Source organism: Kogia breviceps, chromosome 3 (assembly GCF_026419965.1).
Source record: "Kogia breviceps isolate mKogBre1 chromosome 3, mKogBre1 haplotype 1, whole genome shotgun sequence".
NCBI classification, from domain to species: Eukaryota; Metazoa; Chordata; class Mammalia; order Artiodactyla; family Physeteridae; genus Kogia; species Kogia breviceps.
The window spans coordinates 46,699,540-46,723,961 of record NC_081312.1 but is presented as its reverse complement, the minus strand read 5'-3'; the positions used below and the strand labels follow the sequence as shown (position 1 = coordinate 46,723,961).

At 38.2% G+C, this 24,422-nt stretch overlaps 1 protein-coding gene across 2 annotated transcripts; it reads right to left on the bottom strand.

Moving 5' to 3' along the window:
• Nucleotides 1–255: 255 nt before the first annotated feature.
• On the bottom strand, nucleotides 256–19,391 carry CNIH1 (cornichon family member 1). Of its 2 annotated transcripts, XM_067028460.1 has the most exons (6): nucleotides 19,164–19,348; nucleotides 13,852–13,920; nucleotides 13,561–13,608; nucleotides 9,573–9,685; nucleotides 8,175–8,318; nucleotides 3,651–4,656 (listed from the first exon to the last, which is right to left on the bottom strand). In XM_067028460.1, the coding sequence occupies exons 1-6, from the start codon at nucleotides 19,242–19,244 to the stop codon at nucleotides 4,629–4,631; spliced, it is 483 nt and encodes a 160-aa protein (XP_066884561.1). In that variant the 5' UTR covers nucleotides 19,245–19,348; the 3' UTR covers nucleotides 3,651–4,628. The 2 variants fall into 2 exon arrangements, with proteins under 2 accessions (XP_058912636.1, XP_066884561.1); XM_059056653.2 differs by lacking the exon at nucleotides 13,561–13,608 and having other exon boundaries at nucleotides 256–4,656; nucleotides 19,164–19,391.
• Nucleotides 19,392–24,422: the final 5,031 nt, after the last annotated feature.

Sequence of the window (24,422 nt, the reverse complement as noted above, 5' to 3'; positions counted from 1 at the left end):
ATATTAGCTTTCTCCCAATATAAACATAGCTTACTCATGAATACTTAAGAAAATGGAAGATAAATATTGGCATGGACTAATCAAATCCTTTAATAAGCAACTGAATTTTCAAAGTGCATGCATCTCTTAATTTCCACTGCAAGGGCTTGTTAAGCGTTCTGCATTTAAAATGCTTGACTAAACTATTTTAATACTAGGTAAAAGGAAAAACATCAATTATTCCATAACAAAGAAACATGGGATGTCACTAAAATATAATTATCCAATTAAGTTTAATAACTGTAATTCCAACATTCTTGGAAAAGCATTTTCTCTGGTTAATCTGCAGGACAGCCCTCAAAACAATGGGGGAGGGCAGACAGAGAGACCAGCTAGAATCCTGGTCACACACAAGCCAGTTAGTTGCTGAAATAGAATCAACACAAACTCAACTGTTATCCCCAAACTACACAAGGAAACATTTGAGACAGTTTTAATTAAATATACAAAAGCAAAATCAAGCAAGCAAGCTCTAAGAAGGCAGGACGACATAAGGGCACTGTCTTTGGATGGTGTACAGCACCATTAAGGTTAACTTAGATTTTAAATCTAACAAACCATGAGCACAGATGGCTAACTATATTCGGTGTTTCCCTTAGTAGTTTTAAGATCTACCTAGTCATCAAGTTATTATTTAAGAAATTTTTCTTCTCCAGAATATAAGAACATGATAACCAAAGAAATTTAGGAAAGCACTGTACGATGAACGTTAACGTATTCATTCTTTTCCATGTCAAGATGTTCTCTACATCTTCCACAATGTGCATTAATGAAACTAAAGTAGGGTAAAACCTTCACTCCAATCCCACAGATCACCTTAGGTGGTTAATACTATTTTCCAAGAACAAGCAGCACAGTTGTTTACTCCTTTTAGACATTTAGCTTTAAAACCATTAATTTTAATCAAAGTAAAATTGTTCTAAGAAAGCTATTCAACATATCCAGAAACAACCCCATTTTCTCTCTTAGCATCGCCCCAGAGTGTTAGTTCAGAACCATCTGCTAAGCTACAATACTAGTGCCGGAGACTCATTAGCTGCTGGTCTGACCACCACAGATCAATGACTGGTTTGAACAAAAGAGCTTAAATTATTCGACATTACTTTCTTTCCCCTTTAAAAAGTGTTGTTTTAAAATATTTCGGCTGTCAAAACTTCTGATTTCCAATTATACTGTACAACTGATTATTGAGAGATGCACATTTTAAATAAGTAACTTAGATGAAAACTTTTAAATAGATTATTTTAATGGGCTTGATGCTGCTATGCTATTGCCATACCTGAAATGAAAGCCCACCCTCCTCCAGGGTGTAAGAAGAAATCCACAGAAGTCATTCTTTGTACTATGGTAATAATATTCCATGCACACTGTTCAGAAATATATATAATTGGAGGAGAAGAGAAGTGTTGTATCAAGGAAAATAATTTGCTAGTTTCAAAGTATATCTATATCTCTTATTTCCTTGCTATGCAATTATCTGAAATATTTTCAATATGTTGTTGATCTGCAGAGAAGATGACAGCTATTAACATAAGTGGTCCTCAAGTTGGAAAATACTGAACAGGCTTTAAAAGACACATACTACAAACTGCCATGCATTCTGTTGCTTTGTGTAAGACCATTACCTGGGTATCTACACTTGACTGGTAGGTCTGGCATTTCATGGTGTAATCCATGAGGCTTCTCAAATGCTTCAGTAATACCTGGTATGTGTCAAAAGTGGATCATCTGGTCATTTCCTATCACTACCCCCTTCCCATGAAAAGTAATTCAAACTTCAAACAAATTAGCAGTTTATGTACACCCAACTCTCCTCTATCCTGGGATAGGGAGTGGGTACTATCAGTTGAATACTGTGAAAATCATCAAACATTATTAATTAAATTCAGATTCAGACATTCAAGTTGAGTTTCTACCCCTGTACCTCCTTAACACTAATAGGACATGTTGGCATGATATAGTATTATTACTAAGTAGAATAACTGCTAAATAGACTACATTTGTTATATAAGATTTTTAATGCAGGAGAATCTGTACCAACAGCAAGGGGTTGCTGATACAGATAAAAACCACAGTGTGTTACACTAATGGTTTCACAGAGTTGGAATGCTCTTAAAGACAAATCAAAACACACAATAGCAAAAGTAATTTTAACAAGGGAGAAAAGAATTCCTAAATAAACAGCTGTGGCTACACAGGGTGCAGTCTGACTAAAGTTGGAAAGGATTACAAACCCAGGCTAACTACGTTTCAGCTGGGCATGCAGGAAAAATAGCAATATGGCTAGGGCCACCCAAACCAGATTAATGGGGAGAACAAAGCAAACTCAGAGCAAGGGAAAGAGCAAGTGGGATACTGTCAAATGCAAATATTATGTTTCTGCTTTCTCTTGGTAAGTGACTTAATTTCATAAAACACTGGAAAAGGTAAAGATGAGTAGATATTATGAGAGCATCCAGGTACCCAATCACATGCCTAGGAACTAATAATCTACCACTGAGATGGGTGAACCTCAACTGTCAATCATCTTTGAGGAATCAGCTAAGGACTACATATCTAATTTTTGAAGCATAAGAAGGTGGCTTCCACAAATTACAACCAGCAAACCTTGCATTAATCCTGGAGAGTATTATGGAATACATTACTAAAAGTATGTTAACTTAAAGTGGTGTTTGCTAAGAGACAGCAAGGGCTCATGAAAGTGCTTTGACAAGAATACAAAAGTAACTGCCCCAGGAAACCTATGTGAAGTACAGAAGACTTGGCCAAGTCTCTCATGATCAAAAGTTCTTGTGAACAAGAAAGAAAAATGAGTGCAAGCTGGTACAACTGGGTGGATTAGAAACTGAATTATTGCTTATACTCAGATCATGAGTCTTCAGTGCCTAGCAAGGGCTCAGTAAACAATTTACTGCATGAACTGATGATCCCTCGAAGCGTGATCCAGACTACAAAAGGCAAGGTCTTTAAAGCGTCTCTCATTATGAAATGGTTGGACTCTCCTCACTCTTCTAGTTCTACATCCTCTTCTTCAACATATTCACCCCCATTGCCCAAACTCAAAACAGTAACAGCCACTCTCCCAAAGATGGAGAGGCGTTTTTTTCACTAGTAGAAAATAAAACAGTGCAGCGTCTAATTCAAGGGGTACTTAGAGTAAGACTTCCACAAACACATCCATAACCTACCTCCCTTGATCATTATGTGGAATTTCTGCCTATGGTTTTCTTTCTTTGATCCTTGAAGAAACTTTGAACCACTTAAACTATTTTCAGTTGCCTTAACTTCCTCAGCCCAAATAAAGCACAAGAATGCTTACGGAAACATGCAAGCCATAATTATAATTTACCTGCCTTATAAGCAGCAGCAAAAAAACCAAACTTATAAGTCTTTTTACCTTAAAACATGCTGTTTCAAAAAGGAAAAAAAAAATTTCAAACATTTTAAGTTTCACAATAATTTTTTAATTGGTAAAAAAAATGATGATGCTGTGCCATCAGTGTTTATGAATCTTGTCAAGTGACAAAAAAAGGTAATATGCTTAACCATTTAAAAATCTTCCTTTTTAGATCCAAGCATGGTATTTAAAAAAAAAATTTAATACTCTACTATCTTTTTAAAAAATTGACAGTGATATGTCTTTATTTGGAATAAGCAAGTTTAAGAATAGCTATTTGTAATCTTTAAAACAATGCACTGAAAATAAGTCTTAATTTCAGAGTTTTATTGTATTGCACTAAAGGAACAGCAGGATGGTTATACAATGTTCTCTCTCATTCAGTTTTGAAAATCTAAAGTACTTGCAAACTCTTAAGAATATCTTTACCACCAGATTAGAACACTAAGTATAATAACCAATTTCTTAATAAGTAACATCTCACAAATTAAAACACATTTAAAATAGCTTTAAATGCATTCTTCACAAGTAAGTCAGCATATATTTTTGTATCATGTTCACTTATGCTTAAGAATTAAAGCAAGTATATTACTCTGGTGGAAATATGGGAAATCTCTCATTCATGCAATATACAGGGGTAATATTTCAAGTCAAAGGGAAAAAAATCCCACTCATTTTTTTAATGCATCCATATATAATCACCTACATGATAGCTGAGGAAACCCATGAAGTTTCCACAGGTCAGATATATATTTTCAAGTCATCAGAAGCACCTGATATCTACAGCTAATTTATAATTAAATGGCATTTCAATAAAACCAAAATGAGCCCTACAACTTCTATAAACAAGAGCTTCCAATGGACTAAGGATAGTCAATAATTAATGCAGTCATTCAAGGGATTACGGCTGTTCCTTAAGGAGTGCAAGTTCAAACCTGTCAACACCAGAGGTATCATTTTATATTAATTTATACGTAATTCCATTTAAATTCTTTATCCGAGTATAACATATGAAAACAGTCTTTCCACAAGCAAAAAATGTGGAAACATTTAAAAAATAAGGAGTCATTTTTTAAAGTAACTGATCAGATTCCATAGGCTACTCTTGGAAACAGGATCTTGCTGGATAGAATCCCTTCGTTTGGTGGCTTTTTGCATGCACTTAACTGGACCAGTTCTTCTGAGTGTTGTTCTAAGAGCTCACCAAAACATAGATCATGCTGAAAAGAAGAAAAAGGCTATTGTTAACTCAAACATTCCTAATTATAAAAACTAAGAGCACCAAAAAGTTGAGTCTGTTTTATATAGCAAACTAGTTTGTGATATCACACCATCACAGAAAATAGAAATGGAAAGACCAATGAATGACAAGTTCACAGTATGATTTTAATCTGCATTTATGGACTTTTGCCTAAGGTAGGATTGGCTCAGTGCATGTGCTGTAGTTGTCCCCTATTTCCTTTCCAATTTTAGCAAGCAGAACAGCACAGCTGAAAGCTTAATGGGGATCAGAGCTTAGAGAAGCAATCCAAACAGCACACTGCTCCAGAGCTATGTCTAAGAATAGGAGTGAGCATCTCCAAGGGCTCACTTCATGCCAGGCCTTCTGTTAGGTCCTAGAAGGTAGGGTAGGTACCATTATCCCCATTGTACAGACAGGAATGATCAAGGAACTTTCCCATTAGAGAAAGGCTCTAGACAATAGCAGCAAGGTTAAAACAGAAAAGGGGACCAACAAGCAAAATAAAAAGCAATAACCATTTGATCCTACATGAAGGGCAAGGTGGGAGAGGCATGGTTCAAAAGCATGTGTGTCTAAACGGAAATACAAAGCAAGGAGGTGAGCAAACTTGATAGACTATTTATTTTTTGTTATCATTATTTAATTAATAGACTTTTTAAAAGAGCAGTTTTAGGTTTACAGAAAAATTGAACTGCAAGTAAAGAGACCTCTCATGGACCTCCCGCTCCCAGCACACAGACAGACAGACACACACACACAGTTTCCCTTATTATTGGCATCTTACCTTAGTGTGGTATGCTTGTTACAACTGAACCAATATTGATACATCATTATTAACTAGAGTCCAGTGTTTACATTAAGGTTCACTGGCTGTTAGACATTCTACAGGTTTTGACAAACGTGTATTTGCTTGGCAAACGTACCCACCCTTACAGTATCATACAGAATAGTTTCACTGCCCTAAAAATTATCTGTGCTCTGTCTATTCATCCCTCCCCCCCTGCTAATCCCTGGTGACCACTGATATTTTTACTGTCTCCATAGTGTTGCCTTTTCCAGAATATCATATGTTTGGAATCAGACAGTCTGTAGCCTTTTCAGACTGGCTTCTTTCACTTAGCAACATGCATTTAAGTTTCTTTCATGTATTTTCATGACTTGATAGACCATTTCTCTTAATCTCTGAATAATATTCCACTGTCTGGATGGACCACAGATTAAATATGATGTTTATCCATTACTATTGCTTTTTTTTTTTTTTTCTGGCCCCGTTGCCTGGCATGCGGGATCTTAGTTCCCCGACCAGGGATCAAACCTGTACTCCCTGCAGTGGAAGCACAGGCTTAACCACTGGACTGCCAGGGAAGTCCCTACTATTGCTTTTTAAAGAAAGACAATAGGCTTCATTGTAAGGGCTGGGCTCACAGAGGTTCACAGACAGCCTGGCAGGGGGCCCAATGGGTCAATGGTCTTGGTGCCTGGCCTGAGGGCAGATGATGGAGACAGAGTGGACTTGTGGGCTCTCGCGATCCGGGCGATTGTTTCCATTCTACTCGTGCAGACAGCTGGCTGTCCCAGGCTTTTCTCAGAAAGGCCTTTCAGGTGGGGGTGATACCCTACTCCATCGATAGGCCTGGGACTTAGTTTGCTGCTCTTGTGGGGGCTCGTGGCTGATATGACCCCCAGACTGGGTGTCTGCCCTTCTCTTTCTCCTCAATCAAGGCACTGTGTTGGCTGGGCCTCCCGCCTGGACACGTGTGTATGTGCATGTGTGTTGATAGACAATTTAAAACAAATGAATGATGCGCCACCATCTCCTGGTGAACATTTTCCCACAACTCTACATGTCCAATTTTATCATTTATTCAAGCATTCATTTATTTTCCTTCTTTCAACAAATATGTTTTAAGTGCCTACTACATGCCAGAACTGTTCTAGACACTTACTATAGAAACTAAAAACTGAAAATTAACAGAAATTAAAAGGACACATGGAATTTCACTTCTCAGAACTTTTTCACTATCTTTGTTTCATGTATGAACGTCTCTAGGTGTACTAACGGACACTCATTTTTCACAAATACAACGTCTAAAATCGTAAAAATACATTTTCCATAAATTTAAGTCTAGCACTTCACCCTTTTCCATAATGGAAATTAGTAATGATATAAACAAGAAATAAGCAAGTTTTCAAGTAACAAAAAGGAGAGGGAAGAGAAACTTAACTACTGCCAAAATTTCATCTAATACAACTAATTTTCTTCATATTTTGACAATCAGGTAGAAATTCCTCTCCAGTTGAATATTTATCAATAAAAAATGGGAAAAGTGTATTTATAAAGCTTAAAGAAAAATTATAACTCCATACTCACCCGTGTCCGTTTCTAGTTTTAATAAGCAGCCGTTTTCCTCCACCTACAGTACACCTAGAACAGTGCCTCTCAAGCAGGGCTGATTTTGCCCCACAGAGGGCATCTGGCAAACGTCTAGAGACATTTCTGGTTATTATGACTGGGGCAGGGGGAAGCTACTGGCATCTAGTGGGCAGAGGCCAGGGATGCTACTAAACATCCTACAATGCACAGGACAGCTCCTCACAACAAAGATTTATCCTGCCCAAAATATCAACAGTGCCAAGGTCAAGAAACCCTGACCTAGAGGAATGATGATATGAGTCCATCACAGTATAAAGGGAGGAAAATCAATAACTGCAGCATCAGGACTTCCCTGGTGGTCCAGTGGTTAAGAATCTGCCTTCCAATGCAGGGGATGTGGGTTCAATCCCTGGTCGGGGAACTAAGATCCCACATGCCTTGGGGCAACTAAGCCCGCACACCACAACTACTAAGCCTGCGTGCCTCAAATAGAGAGCCCGCTTGCCACAAACTACAGAGCCCTTGCACTCTGGAGCCCACGCGCCACAGCTAGAGAGAAGCCCACATGCCATAATGAAGATCCTGCATGCCACAACTAAGACCCGATGCAGCCAAAAAAATAAATTAAAAATTTAAAAAATAAATAACTGTAGCATCCTATGTGATAGAACTTTTCTTTCCTTCATCCCATTTGGGTCATGCAAACCAGAAAATAAAGGGTAGAGCATACAGTTTATGAAGAATGATAAAGAAAAAATTAAACATAATCTTGAGACAGACACTGAAGCCAAGCAGAAACTTTTTTGCAAACGCACACAGCCATGTCCTCTTGCTCTGCCATGGAGAATGAGGACTGTCCTTCACTGACTTGTCTGAGACTTTGGAAGCAGCATCCCTGACCCAACTTTCTGCCTCTGATTGCATATCCGCTGGTTGCCTTGACAAGTACCAGTTTATTCAATGTGTATGAATTTGATAGTATGCACTGTGCCGTTATCCGTACCACCGTTCAAGACATGAGTTATTCTTTAAGTGGATTTTAAGGTGTTCAGACCATAAAGCCTGCAAATGTTTCCAGCAGCAAAGTGAAATCATATTTTCGTTTTGTTTTTTAAACTTACCCATATAGGTAGTAAAAAAATGCTAGAAGATAAAAAGCTAATTTGCACCATCCTTCTTTCTGACAATATGCTAGAATATCTGCATTCATGATGGTTGTAGGGTCATAGAGTCCTGGTCCACTCATCACTGGTCTACTCATATACCTGTAATAAACACAGTTGATTAGCCACTCAGAAAGGAAGCTAACCTTCAGGATGGAAAGGAGCATTCTTCTTCTCAAATTAATATTTGTTACAATGAGAGGTGGTCCACATTGGGAAGCATACTTTTAGTTCTAGGTGGAGTTCTTTCCTTTTATCATCTTAATTTTAAAACTGGAGCCCCTAGGGAGGGTGGGAGGGAGGAAGACGCAAGAGGGAAGAGATATGGGAACATATGTATATGTATAACTGATTCACTTTGTTGTAAAGCAGAAACTAACACAGCATTGTAAAGCAATTTTACTCCAATAAAGATGTTAAAAAAAATAAAAAATAAAAATAAAACTGGAGCCCCTACAGAGAACAAGGTGGTTAAACAAGTCATATCTGGTCTCCTCTACACTTTCAGAAATCCAAGAAAATTAAGAATAACTGTAAAAAGGAAATACAATTTTTTCTTTCAACTTTTTATTTTAACATAAAGAACACTTCACCAAGATATTCCAAACGTTCACATTTACCACACAGCTTTGTCCTTCTCTTTTCTGTTCTCTCTCTAAATACACGTACATTTTTTTCTGAGCCATTTCAGAGCCAGTTACAGATGTGAAACCACTTTACTCCTAAATACTTCTTCCGTATGTGCTTCCTAAAATCAAGGGCAATCAGATTTTGACATGCCTATCTAAAACAAAACACTCTAATGCTACATAGATCAGATATAACATTTAGAAGTTATGAAATCTGAATCTTTTGTAAATAACCAAATTTAAAGTCATAAAGTAAACATGGAGAAAGAAGTTAGACACACACTGTACAATTTGATTTATATGAAGTTCAAAGATGGACAAAACTAATCTAAGCTGCAAGAGATCACTGGTTCTCCTGTGAAAGTACAGGGCTAACTGATTGGAATGGGACACAATGGACTCTTCTGGGGGCTGGAAGTGCTGTATATCTTGATCTGGGCGGTAGTTTCACAAGTGTATACATATGTAAAAATCCATTGAGCTGTACACTTTAGACGTGCACACATTATCGTATGTAAGTTATACCTCACTTTAAAAAAAACCCTTTAAAGAATAATAACAAGCTCCATAAGAGGTATTAACACAGTTATTTGTGCATCCATCTGTGTTTTTAAAAATAAATGCCAAATAATTTCATTTAGGTGACTAGCACGTAAGATAACCATATCAACCATAGTATAATTAAAATTTAATTAGGAAAAGTATTAGAAGTGTATCTAAATATTACCTCCAAATATGATATGCCAAGAGGGGCATATTGAGACCCAGTGTAAGCCACTCTGCTGCACAAAGAAACATGACACAGAAGAAAGCATGGATGAGGTACTCTGGAAGGACAAGCTGGAAGAAAAACACAAGCCAGTTATCAAAATGCCTCAGCATTAAATCAACTGCTAATTTGGAAAGCAGGTGGCAACTAAGTTTCAATAATGAAAAATCACTGTTTTCCTAGAATCAGAAATGAAAGATGCTACTGAGCTTTACTTCCATATTAAGCTTTTGAACAAAAGCAGGATTATATGCCAACTGACCAGAGGATATAGCTTGCACTAAAAGAATAAGATATAACTTAAAATTTAAAATCCATACTCTTAGAGCAACAGGTTAAATTATACAAAGTTACCACCCAGATTGTTCAAACACAGTTATTTGCTAATCACTCAGAATATTTTTTCTTTCCACCATTCAAGAATGATGAAAATACAAAAATGAAATATCTGATCACATGCAACATGATATAAAAAAATCCACAAAAACAAAACTCCCCTTTAGAAGTTTACACATTAGTGTTTTTAAGCCTTTAAACAGAAACCAGGGGTGTTACATATACAATATTTAGCAAACCACATCACATTACCACAAAAGTAATTTTTCAATGGAAAGCCAACAGCCAATAATCTCAGCACAGTTGGGGGGGAAAGAACATTAATATGCACAGATGCAAACGATGTGCTTTCTGCAATGTAGGAGGGAAAAGACTAAGATCTGAACCATGAAATTGGAATTCTCCCGGTTCCTGAGCTCCCATCCCTACAAGGCCTTCCTATTTCTTTCAGCCTGCTTTCTCCAATGAAGTGCTACAAACACAGCAGACCAGTAGAAGCTCAGAACTCAAAAACAAAATACATCTTTTGACAGCAGGGAGTATTAAGTGAGGAAAAATTAGTTCAAGCAAAATGCTTTTTATAAAATAACCAGGAGTTCATGCTTTACTTTAAATTATCTTTCTCATCCTATAGATTTCAGCCTAATGACCCTGTTAAATATAAATACCAAAACCTTTCATTTCAAGTTTCAGCCAAAGAGCTTCCTACAAGTCACAGCTGCAAAGCCAGTTTCTCAAATGTGCTGCACTGTCCCATCAGATCTTTCCTGAGGGGAAACTATAGCTGTAGAAATAATATATTACTTATTCAAGTCCATTTTCTAGTACTCCCAAATTACTTTTCCCGTTCAAAGCTGTAAAGCAAAGTTTTAAATTAATACTATTTTAAATAAAATTCCAGTAAAACCAATTAATCTATACCACTAACCAGATATTTTCTACAAATTTAAGTAATATAATAAGAAGATAAACTCTGCACGTATATAGAGACATGTAAATAACATGGACCGTTAAGCCAGCATTTAATTAAGATCAAAGTTAAACATCTGCAAGAAAATATCCATAGGAAAATCTTTGGAACACAAAGACTACAACCAGGACAAACCAAGAAAAATACATAATACATTTATTAGGAGTTCCACTAAAGCTGCTGTTTATAATACTAGTTTAAATTAAAAGATTTTTCTTTAAAATATAATGAGCCTATTTCAGCCCTCTAAAACCAAGTGATCTAACAATACAAATCATCATCCAAGTTTTCCAGACTAGGGTATGGGGAGAAAATGATTTTGAAAGCATGATCCCTACTGCTCTTAAACAATATTCTTTAATAAGAGTGATAATAAAGATAATCTGCAACTCTACCAGTTTTAATATGAAACAAATGCCACACTCCCTCCCTTCTCCTCACACAGTCCAGATACTTTTTCTACGCATCTCTCATGAAGACCAGTCCTCTTCAATCATTCTTTAATGACGAAATTTCCCCATTAGTGGCACAAAGTGATTCCATTTAGGAACCCACATTTACACAAAAACTAGTATCCATAAACACCTCATGCAAATATGGCTGAAATGATAGTACTTAAACATGCAAATCATAATATTCTATAGTTAAGGTTCACATTTTTAAATATAGTGGTATTTGTCTTCCCCCATACTTTGGCAGAATTGTCAAAACAAATTTTCAATAGGGAAAACTGTCAGATGCACTGCTATTAAGCCAATTATCGGCACCCTATCCAAAACACAACTTGTGCTGGTGTAGAAACTTCCTTCCAATCCACTGCAGCATTAGGATGTCCCAAGCACAAAGTGAGAATTTCCTTCCATTAAAAAAAAGCCAAAAATCACATTCTATATTTTAAAATGAAATTAGTCCCTCTTAAGTTTATAGTAAATTAGGAAAATACAAGAATCTAAACCTAATAAAATCAGGCTGTCTGGGTTTGAATTCTGACTCTATGTTAGCTGTGTGACTCTGGGCAAAGTGCCTGAACCTCACTAAGCCTCAGTTTACTCTCCTATTCATGCGTATAATATACTCACCTCTCAGGACTGTCATGAAAACTGAATGAAAAAACCCAGGTAAAGATGCTTAGCACAGAGCCTGGCACCCAGGAAAGCCCTCATCTGATTTCAGCTATTATCATCTTCATCATCATTTGGTTATTTGAAGTAATGAAAAGCCAAAGAAGATAGAATACTATTAATAAACAGCCATCAAAAGGAGAAATTTCAGTTTCTTAATTTCTTGGTAACAATTAGTTTAAACAGTAAGTTGTTTTACAATGAACATTATTACTTTCCAGTGAGAAAGCAGATTCATCTCATATTTTGCTTCATAAGAGTAGAGAAACAGTAAGTTAATACTTTTAATTGTACCTACATCAAGTCTTACTGTAGCAGTTCTTTAGAGACAAACCAGGAATCTATTCCATCATGGCTATTTATCTAGGAAATAATGATAAAAGTAGCAAACCGGGCTTCCCTGGTGGCGCAGTGGTTGAGAGTCCGCCTGCCGATGCAGGGGACACAGGTTCGTGCCCTGGTCCAGGAAGATGCCACATGCCGCGGAGCAGCTGGGCCCGTGAGCCATAGCTGCTGAGCCTGTGCGTCTGGAGCCTGTGCTCCGCAACGGGAGAGGCCACAACAGTGAGAGGCCCACTTACCGCCAAAAAAAAAAAAAAAAAAAAGTAGCAAACCAACTTTATAGACCCTTTCCAAATAAAATCCCTCTAGCATGCTAGTGCTTTACAGTTTTACGCAACTATAAGTCTATACATGTTTTCATCTTCATTAAGTAATTTTTAAAGATGAATTATTACATTCTATTTCTTGAAGACATACTCACTGCTTTCTTACAAAAAACCTTTCAGTTTCTGACCAGTTAGGCAAAAATCAAACCTACAGGCTAAAGGAGAATCTTCCTGTAAACTAAATGAAGTCAAATATACATATAAAACCCCTAAGCACAATGGGGCCACATTATAACTAAGTCCAGAAGAGCTCAGAACTTAGTGTAAGACAGGTCTGTTTTAGAAACTTAGAGTGGATATATACTAGAAATAACTATGTAGACATTTGTATACAAATTGTTATCCACAAAATTCTGACAGCATGAATCCAAAGCTAAGCCTTACTGCAAGATTCCAGAGCCTAAGAACAGAGCTATCCACCTAAAAGGCACTGAATAAACAGCTGCTGAAAGAATAAATAAATTCCAGAATAGACAAAACCAAAGATAAAAATAGTATGGTACTAAAGACTCCACCTACAGACTACCTCAGAGTAAGTTACAACAAAAGAAATCTCACCTATTAAAGTCATTTCATGTTAACCAACTTTCAAACACTGAACCTAATAATTTAATATCGAAGTGCCTATGGCTATAACATTTTTTTAAATGCATGAGCATTTAACAGCTTTCCCTACTTGACTGGGCCAGCAAGCAAACATTTGCATAAAATATGAAATTTCATGAAATCATAAACCTCAACAGGCATATGAACAAGCACACTGAACAGAACAGTTTACAAATACAAATGCCCTAACCCTCCCCATGAAATGAATGTAGCATTAAAACATTAAACTAAAAAGCAGTACACACCTTTAATGCAATTTTGACTCTTTTAATCTTTTTGACCTTTTCAACTGTCTTTGGCCGACAATGTAAAAAGCAGATTGGAAGAATGTTAGTATGACAGCTGACAAGATCACCAGCAGATTAATAATAGAATAGTCAAGCAGGACAGGAAAAAGAATATTTTTTAAAATTCTGCCTACTTCAAAAAGTACAAATTTATCATGCTACTGAGAATATTGGCCATTTTCAAGTTATATCAAGTTAAAAGCAAAAACAGTTTAAAAATCTAGAGAAATAGCCTATATTATAACTTACAGGATTCAGGGTATTACACTGGTCTATAGGATTCTTGTAATCGGTCTTCAGCTCATCAAATGCTATAATCTAAAATAAAAATAAAATAGTTAGGATCTCTCACTTTAATAAAAAGCAGCAATAAACCTGCCCATCAAACAATAACTGAATAAAGTTGATAGGACAAAAGCAGAAGTGTAGCAACTTTATATGTACCAGTTTACAGTAAACTCAATATATGGTAATTAATAAATAACTAGAATCACATTCAAAGAACTGAAAACACTTGTATATTGTTATCATTAAAATGATCTGGTATCACTGTGATAAATATCTTCAATTTTCAATTTTTTCAATGCCTCCACTAAAGTTATTTTCTCTGCTTGAAATAGTCTTTCCCTCAGCCATAACTATTTACAGAAGCTCCGCTTTATCCTAAAAAAACATTTTTCCTATGTCAACTCCTCCATGGAGGTCTCCCTAACTCCCTTGGGCAGAAATAATTGCACGCCTGTCTAATCTCCACATAGTACAAGGCTTTATAACGCTATCAGGCTGGCATTTCTCATACTGGAGGAGAGGATTTAAGTTCAGGTTTGTGTCCCCCCCCACTAGACTGTGTGCCCCTCAGGGTGAAGTGTTTTTAGTCATCTGTGCATGTCCCTCCCTTGTCACAGTGTTCAGCGGGACACTAGAAATGAACTTGTATGCTTCAATTTGTTCCCATTTGTACCTAAACACATACATTTCACGGTCCTGCTTTGATGTGGAAATTCAAGAAATAGCCTCAGAATAGAGGAACACTAAGAGAATATTAAACTTCACAGCCAGGACCACCACATACAGTACTGCAGTTTCTGCACAGAACAAAAGGCCAGGTGGGGACACAATGCCACGCACGCTTCTGCTGCCAAGCACCCTGGCATGGGCTCTGCACCAGGGGCTATTCAGGAGGGAGGACTTTTCTAATCCTCTGCCTCAAGAGGCATCTTATTCTAATTCACCTTAAGGCACCACATAGGCAAGAGCAGGCCTGTTTAAGGGCACTGCAAAAATGATCAATCTGACCTCCTTTCATGTCCTCTGTATATTCCTACCACATGCAGGTCCTTTCATTTGGTCACCAAACTAAAGACTGAAGAAGGGTAAAGTCCAGATAAGGCCAGCTTCTCATGGTGTGGTGAGTGAAACAGTTATAAACATGATAAGGGGAGAAAGATCTCATCCACTTAAAATGCACTGCAAGGACTTCCCTGGCGGTCCAGGGGTTAAGACTCCGTGCTTCCACTGCAGGGGACACAGATTCCATCCCTGGTCGGGGAACTAAGATCCCGCATGCCTTGTGGCGTGGCCAATAAATAATAAATAAATAAAATGCATTGCAAGAGTAAATCAACTATACTTTAATATAAGTAAATAAAAATTTTATATCATACCATTAAAAAAACAGCAAGAATGTTCCTGTCCACACTCTGAGAAGAAATGTGGCTTTAACATTTAAGGTCACTGAACACAGAACTTCAAAGGCAAAATGCACTAAAAATCAAATAGGGGTGACACACCACTTTGTGTCAAAATAAGAAGCCAAAGGCCCCAAGTTTATGGGGGAGCTATTTTGTTGCTGCCACCAGTCACCCAGGGGACAAAGAATTTAATCTTCCCTTCCTCTGGTGGGTTAGGACTAGTATTTTTAGATGTGAGACAGTGCTACTCAATATTACCAGTAATCACTGAAGTCATATATTTCTAGCTTTTAATATACTGGCTTACCCTGTTGAAATTCTTAGCTTCATAAAAAGATGAGTTATTTTAATTTCTAGAATTTTATAAAATTACCAACCTGGCCTAATAAAAATTTTAATGAAGGTAGAAATAGAAGGAAAATAATTAAACATTAAAATGTAAGTTCCATGAGAGCAAAGATTTTTGCTGTGTTCACTGCTATGTCGAAGGGCTTAAAATAGTGCCTGGCACCTATATAAGTGTTCAATCAATATGTACTGAATGGGACTTCCCCAGTGGTCCAGTGGTTAAGAATCCACCTTCCAATGCACGGAATGTGGGTTCGATCCCTGGTCAGTGAACTAAGATCCCACGTGCCCCAGGCTTCAACTACTGAGCCTGCATGCTCTAGAGCCCATGTGCCACAACTACTGAGCCCGCAAGCTTCAACGAAAGACCCCAAATGCCGAAACGAAGATCCCGCCTGCTGCAACTAAGACCTGACTCAGCCAAATAAATATTAAAAAAATATACTTACTGAATGAAAGGAGGAAAAAGGAAAAAATAGTCCTATGCTTCAAAAAAAAAGTACGGAACTCACCAAAAGGCATTTTCCTTTGCTAATGACCCCTAACACATATAAATGTTAAAACTATAAATATACAAATAGAAGATACTAATTTCTGATTATTTATGGATATAATTAGTCAATTACCTGACATTAGCTGTGATATATTCCCAATGCTTTTTTTTTTTCTTTTGCGGTATGCGGGCCTCTCACTGTTGTGGCCTCTCCCGCTGAGGAGCACACGCTCCGGACACACAGGCTCAGCGCCCCCTGCATCAGCAGGCGGACTCTCAACCACTGAGCCACCAGGTAAGTCCCCAATGCATTTTAGTAATAACGTTTAAGACAAGGACTGTGATCGCAAATACAATTACTTCCCTATAACAAGATCCAATTTACTAGCAGAGTATGAAACTTGTGCTTTAACTTTTTTCCCACTGAACGGTTTCTTCAGGTGATTTCAAAGGATCTTTTAATGCGTATGTTGCTGAATGGGTTTCTGTTTGAGTGCTATAAGCTAGAGTTGTCAAAACTCTTCTGAAAAGATTCTTAAACTAGTGGTTTTCAATGCTGTGCCTGTCGGTCTGGACAAGGACGTTCACAAAGTTTTCCACAAAAGTGCAAAAACAAAACAAACAAACAAAAATCCCTAAAGATAGCAAACTACACAATTCAGGATACCTTCAAATTCGATGCACATCTTTGGGGAATGACTTCTGCATTTTTAGCTTTCAAACAAATCTATACTCCCAACTCTATTCTCCAAAAAGCATCAGTCACATGAATTAGGACTAAGCTGACAGACGTAACCATTAGCATAAAAAAAATCCTCCATACAACAATTAACATAAACTGGTTTTTTTGAATTTATACTTGAAATTTCCAGATGAGTCTTCTGACAGATACTTAAAATGACCTAAGAAAATAAACCGGGGACCTCCCTGGTGGCGCAGTGGTAAAGAATCCACCTGCCTAATGCAGGGGACACAGGTTCAAGCCCTGGTCTGGGAAGATCCCACATGCTGCGGAGCAACTAAGCCTGTGCTCCACGACTACTGAGCCCACGTGCCTAGAACCCATGCTCTGCAACAAGAGAAGCCACTGCAGTGAGAAGCCCGCGCACCGCAACGGAGAGTAGCCCCCGCTCGCTGCAACTAGAGAAAGCCCGCGTGCAGTAACGAAGACCCAATGCAGCCAAAAATAAATTATTTTTTAAAAATTAAAAATAAAAAAAAATTTTTTTAAAGAAAAGAAACTGAAGGTTACATAGTTAACAGAAAAATTAAAACTATATCTTTATTTTATTTATTTTATTAGAATTTTCTATTTTTTCCCAAAGGATGCACAATTCTCTGAACTACTGGAAATCCTAAGGATATAAGCTCTCCACTAATCTGTGCAGTACAAACAAATTTTTAATTCTGTAACAGGACTTAAAATCATCTACTTCACCCAAACACATATTCATTTAAATTACCCATTTTTTTCTTTAAAGTGCAGTTCAGGTTTTCTTAGCAAAACACAATCTAGTTCTAAATGTAAGCCATCTACAGCTCTCTTCTAAGAATCCTCATCAGCTCAGAAAACAGAGTGCCCATCAAGCAGGAAGTGATTAAATCCTCATCTACAAATGGCAGGGAATCACACATTTCAGTTTCATCAGAGGCTTACTAAGGCAGAACTAGTTTGCATCCCAAATTATCTTTACTTATTGTCTTTATTCCACCAAAGAAGAGCCCAAAATGCTCTTCAAGTTATGGGTTCCTACTGACAAAGCATTTTGAGGGAGCAGCCTACATAAGCATTCCCCCACTACACAAGCAGTTGGGTTTCAAATAATTATAAAGGTAATTACACTCCTTAGCAAAAGGGAATGGATTTGAGAATTTTTTTTTTTTTTCACAAGACACTGCTACCACGTAAACCACTCTGCCCCTGTATGTTCCATAACAAATCCCTGCTATGGGCATGATGAAACCTGACTGAAAGTTTACACGAGCGTGAACATGCCCAATCATTCAAACTAAAACCAATATTCCAGAAGGTACTAGAATATGGAGGGCAGAGCAAAAATAAGAAAAATTTTTAATGAATGCTTATGTCCAAAAGGCTGCTTCTAATTTTGTGTTAGAGAAACAGGAATCCTTAAAAATCTCTTGTATTTCACAGGGAACTTAACTTGTTCCTTACAGGGACCAGTAAGGATGTGCTTCTGTCCTGCAACATGATGTGAGTAAGAGAAAAATATATATATATATCCTAGAGAAGCGTAAGGTTTCTGAGCATTTTCAAAATCAAATTAAAACTACCTCTACTAAATCAAGCTACTCCGAGCACAGAGGTGGCTAGGAAGTCTCTCGAGAAACCTGTCGGTCAAAGTATGATTTAGGGGGAAAGTTCGGAGATAGTGGTCAACAAAGTAATCAATTCAACCGGCATCAAAGTTCACCAGGAGACAATGCCGGGGGCGGGGTGTGTGTGTGATTCTTCTTGAAGAGCACCCAACAAGTGCCTGAAAAGTAGAGCTGGAAATTTATCTAAAGTAGATTATAACTACCTCATTTGGGCCACACTCCTGTGGACACCAGAAAACAAAGGCAATCTGCATTAAATAATAATATTTCGGCAAACTTCATTCCGGCTCAGCACGTAGCACTCCCCTCTGCGCCCCTGACATCCTCCCGAGGGACGAGGGAACGCGGGGATGCGGCGCCGGCCAGCTAAGCGCTGGCCCGCAGGGCCCGCTAGGACCGCGGCCGCCCCACCCGGCGAGGGAGGAGTAGCGGCGCGCGCGGCCTGCGGCAGGACACAGCGGGCGCAGCCAGCCAGCCGCCGGACGCCTGGGCTCCTCCTGGACCTGCAGCCCCCGGTTCGCGGACCGAGGGCGCGCAGGGCCCTGGCCGCGCGGCCGGCACCGCCCCGGCCTGGCCCCATTCCCCGTTGTGCGGACCTTCGAGGGCCGTGGCCGCCCCGACCACAGGCCCGGGACGAAAAGAGGCTGCGCCGCCACCTCGCCCTTCTTTCCCCAGCCCCGGCTACTCACATGCCAAATGGCGAAGAAGATGAGTGCGGCGGTGAGCAGCAGCGCCAGCATGTAGCAGAAGGCCGCGAACGTGAACGCCATGGCCGGGGAGGAGGAGCAGGGAGCAGCGCCGGTGCCAGCGGAGAAAGGCGGCGCAGGGCTCTATGGGTAAAACCATTCACTTCCCGCGACCACAAACCCACACCGCCGCCTCCGCCGCCGCCGGGGCGCCAGCCCTCCCAGCACGCCTGCGCACCAACCCCGGTGCAAGGCGCCCTCCGGTGGCCGGAGTCCGCCATGCACTTGTATTGTCTGCCTAGAGGATTAATTTATTTTGCATACTTCGCTCCTTTATTCTTTGAACAAATATTCACTGACTGAGTGCCAGTATGTTCCAGGTACTGTGCTTCTCCTTTGAGATACAAAGGTGAGTAAAATAGTACTAGCACGGAAAGAAGTTAGTATAGTACCGGAAATGAATACGTAAATAAATCATTACAGCATTATTACCCTGTTAATGGAAGTCTGCAGCATGTTATGAAAGGTCAGAGCAGGCGCCAAGCCCACCCTGGAGCGTTCAGGACAGGATTCCTGGAATAGATGTCTCTTAAACTGAGGCGTACATAATGAGTAGAAGTTGTCCAGGCAAAGAGACGGTAGAATCAGCCGTCCAAGGAGAGGGTTCAACGTGAGCAAAGGCACAGAGATGAAAGAAAAAAAAATTTCGGTGTTTTAGGTGAAACCTCCTAAGCAGTTCTAAATTAGTGGACAAGGCAGTGCTGAGAGTTAGGGGTCATCAAGGGTTTAGATCACAGAGGGCCTTATATGCCTGGTTAAGGAGCTCAGACTTCATATCCCATAAGCCCATGTTTTTCAACCTCTTTTGCTCACCACACACAATTAGACTTCTTCATTGCAACACAACAGAACATCATACACACGTGGAATTATAGAGACATGGAAATCTGGATACAGAGACAAAGAAATACAGATATAACAAACAAAGATTTCACAAAACTAAATATCCACGAGTACTTGACCTTCTATTCTTTTTTGCTGTCTTGTTTTTGGAGAGTTTTTTGTTTTCTTTTTTTGTTTGTTTCTTTTCTTTTATTCTTAGGTGGTTTTTATTTGTTTTTAAAATATCTTTATTGAGTATAATTGCTTTACAATGCGGTGTTAGTTTCTGCTTTATAACAAAGTGAATCAGCTGTACATGTACATATCTCCCCATATCTCCTCCCTCTTGCGTCTCCCTCCCACCCTCCCTATCCCACCCCTCTAGGTGGACACAAAGCACCAAGCTGATCTCCCTGTGCTATGCTGCTGCTTCCCACTAGCTATCTGTTTTACATTTGGTAGTGTATATATGTGCATGCCACTCTCTCACTTGTCCCAGCTTACCCTTCCCCCTCCGGGTGTCCTCATATCCATTCTCTACATCAGCGTCATTATTCCTGTCCTGGCCCTAGGTTCTTCAGAAACTTTTTTTTTTTTTTAGATTCTATATATATGTTTTAGCATACAGTATTTGTTTTTCTCTTTCTGAATTACTTCACTCTGTATGACAGACTCTATGTCCATCCACCTCACTACAAATAACTCAATTTCATTTCTTTTATGGCTAAGTAATAGTCCATTGTATATATGTGCCACATCTTATTGCTCCATTCATCTGAGGATGGACACTTAGGTTGCTTCCATGTCCTGGCTATTGTAAACAGAGCTACAATGAACATTGTGGTACATGACTCTTTTTGAATTATGGTTTTCTCAGGGTATATGCCCAGTAGTGGGATTGCTGGGTCGTATGGTAGTTCTATTTTTAGTTTCTTAAGGAACCTCCATACTGTTCTCCATAGTGGCTGTATCAATTTACATTCCCACCAACAGTGCAAGCGGGTTCCCTTTTCTCCACACGCTCTCCTGCATTTATTGTTTGTAGATTTTTTGCGATGGCCATTCTGACTGCTGTGAGGTGAAACCTCACTGTAGTTTTGATTTGCATTTCTCTAATGATTAGTGATGTTCAGCATCCTTTCATGTGTTTGTTGGCAATCTGTATATCTTCTTTGGAGAAATGTCTATTTAGGTCTTCTGCCCATTTTTGGATTCGGTTGTTTGGGTTTTTGATATTGAGCTGCATGAGCTGCTTATATATTTTGGAGATTGATCCTTTGTCAGTTACTTCATTTGCAAATATTTTCTCCCATTCTGAGGGTTGTCTTTTCATCTTGTTTATGGTTTCCTTTGCTGTGCAAAAGCTTTTAAGTTGCATTAGGTCCCATTTGTTTATTTTTGTTTTTATTTCCATTTCTCTAGGAGGTGGGTCAAAAAGGATCTTGCTGTGATTTATGTCATAGAGTGTTCTGCCTATGTTTTCCTCTAAGGGTTTTATAGTGTCTGTCCTTACATTTTGTATTTAATCCATTTTGAGGGTTTTTTTGTGTATGGTGTTAAGGAGTGTTCTAATTTCATTCTTTTACATGTAGCTGTCCAGTTTTCCCAGCACCACTTATTGAAGAGGCTGTCTTTTCTCCATTGTATATTTGCCTCCTTTATCAAAGATAAAGTGACCATATGTGCATGGGTTTATCTCTGGGCTTTCTATCCTGTTCCATTGATCTATATTTCTGTTTTTGTGCTAGTATCATATTGTCTTGATTACTATAGCTTTGCAGTATTGTCTGAAGTCAGGGAGCCTGATTCCTCCAGTCCATTTTCCTTTCTCAAGATTGCGTTGGCTATTCGGGGTCTTTTGTGTTTCCATACAAATTGTGAAATTTTTTATTCTAGTTCTGTGAAAAATGCCATTGGTAGTTTCATAAGGATTGCATTATTCTGTAGATTGCTTTGGGTAGTATAGTCATTTTCATAAGGTTGATTCTTCCAATCCAAGAACATGATATATCTCTCCATCTGTTTGTATCATCTTTAATTTCTTTCATCAGTGTCTTAAAGTTTTCTGCATACAGGTATTTTGTCTCCTTAGGTAGGTTTATTCCTACGTACTTTATTCTTTTTGTTGCAGTGGTAAATGGGAGTGTTTCCTTAATTTCTCTTTCATATTTTTCATCATTAGTGTATAGGAATGCAAGAGATTTCTGTGCATTATATTTGTATCCTGCTACTTTACAAATTTCATTGATTAGCTCTTATAGTTTTCTGGTAGCATCTTTAGGATTCTCTATGTATAGTATCATGTCATCTGCAAACAGTGACAGTTTTACTTCCTCTTTTCTGATTTGAATTCCTTTTATTACTTCTTCTTCTCTGATTGCTGTGGTTAAAACTTCCAAAACTATGTTTAATAATAGTGGTGAGAGTGGACAACTTTGTCTTGAACCTGATTTTAGTGGAAATGGTTTCCATTTTCAGCATTGAGAACGATGTTGGCTGTGGGTTTGTCATATATGGCCTTTATTATGTTGAGGTAAGTTCCCTCTATGCCTACTTTCTGGAGGGTTTTTATCAAAACTGGGTGTTGAATTTTATCAAAAGCTTTTTCTGCATCTACTGAGATAATCACATGGTTTTTCTCCTTCAATTTGTTAATGTGGTGTATCACATTGATTGATTTGTGTATATTGAAGAATCCTTGCATTCCTGGGATAAACCCCACTTCATCATGGTGTATGATCCTTTTAATGTGCTGTTGGATTCTGTTTGCTAGTATTTTGTTCAGGATTTTTGCATCTATGTTCATTAGTGATATTGGCCTGTAGTTTTCTTTCGTTGTGACATCTTTGTCTGGTTTTGGGACCAGAGTGATTGTGGCCTCGTAGAATGAGTTTGGGAGTGTTCCTCCTTCTGCTATATTTTGGAAGAGTTTGAGAAGGATAGGTGTTAGCTCTTCTCTAAATGTTTGATAGAATTTGCCTGTGAAGCCATATGGTCCTGGGCTTTTGTTTGTTGGAAGACTTTTAATCACAGTTTCAATTTCAGTGCTTGTGATTGATCTCTTTATATTTTCTAGTTCTTCCTGGCTCAGCCTCGGAAAGTTGTGCTTTTCTAAGAATTTGTGCATTTCTTCCAGGTTATCCATTTTATTGGCATATAGTTGCTTGTAGTAATCTCTCATGATCCTTTGTATTTCTGCAGTGCCCATTGTTACTTCTCCTTTTTCATTTCTAATTCTATTGATTTGAGTCTTCTCCCTTGTTTTCCTGATGAGTCTGGCTAATGGTTTATCAATTTTATTTATCTTCTCAAAGAACCAGCTTTTAGTTGTATTGATCTTTGCTATTGTTTCCTTCATTTCTTTTTCATTTATTTCTGATGTGATCTTTATGATTTCTTTCCTTCTGCTAACTTTGGGGGTTTTTTGTTCTTCTTTCTCTAGTTGCTTTAGGTGTAAGGTTCAGTTGTTTATTTGAGATGTTTCTTGTTTCTTGAGGTAGGATTGTATTGCTATACACTTCTCTCTTAGAACTGCTTTTGCTGCATTCCATAGGCTTTGGGTCATCATGTTTTCATTGTCATTTGTTTCTAGGTATTGTTTGATTTCCTCTTTGGTTTCTTCAGTGATCTCTTGGTTATTTAGTAGTGTATTGTTTAACATCCATGTGTTTGTATTTTTTACAGATTTTTTTCGTGTAATTGATATCTTGTCTCATAGCATTGTGGTCGGAAAAGATACTTGATACGATTTCAGTTTTCTTAAATTTACCAAGGCTTGATTTGTGACCCAAGATATGATCTATCCTGGAGAATGTTTCATGAGCACTTGAGAAGAAAGTGTATTCTGTTGTTTTTGGATGGAATGTGCTATAAATATCAATTAAGTCCATCTTGTTTAATGTATCATTTAAAGCATTTGTCCTTATTTATTTTCATTTTGGATGATCTGTCCATTGGTTAAAGTGGGTGTTAAAGTCCCCTACTATGATTGTGTTACTGTCCATTTCCCTTTTTATGGCTGTTAGCATTTGCCTTATGTTTTGAGGCTCTCCTATGTTGGGTGCATAAATATTTATAATTGTTATATCTTCTTCTTGGATTGATCCCTTGATCATTATGTAGTGTCCTTCTTTGTCTCTTGTAATAGTCTTTATTTTAAAGTCTCTTTTGTCTGATATGAGAGTTGCTACTCCAGCTTTCTTTTGATTTCCATTTGCAAGGAATCTCTTTTTCCATCCCCTCACTTTCAGTTTGTACATGTCCCTACGTCTGAAGTGGTCTATTGTAGACAGCATAGATACGGATCTTGTTTTTGTATCCATTCAGCCAGTTTATGTCTTTTGGTTGGAGCATTTAATCCATTTACATTTAAGGTAGCTA

Bases quoted from the DNA above. Each gene is read 5' to 3' on its own strand.
- CNIH1 (XM_067028460.1), bottom strand. From the start codon at position 19,244: ATGGCGTTCACGTTCGCGGCCTTCTGCTACATGCTGGCGCTGCTGCTC. The intron at 13,921-19,163 runs GTGAGTAGCCGG...TTTTTATTTTAG, and splicing joins TCTTCTTCGCCATTTGGCAT to ATTATAGCATTTGATGAGCT. The intron at 13,609-13,851 runs GTAAGTTATAAT...TGTCGGCCAAAG, and splicing joins AGTGTAATACCCTGAATCCT to ACAGTTGAAAAGGTCAAAAA.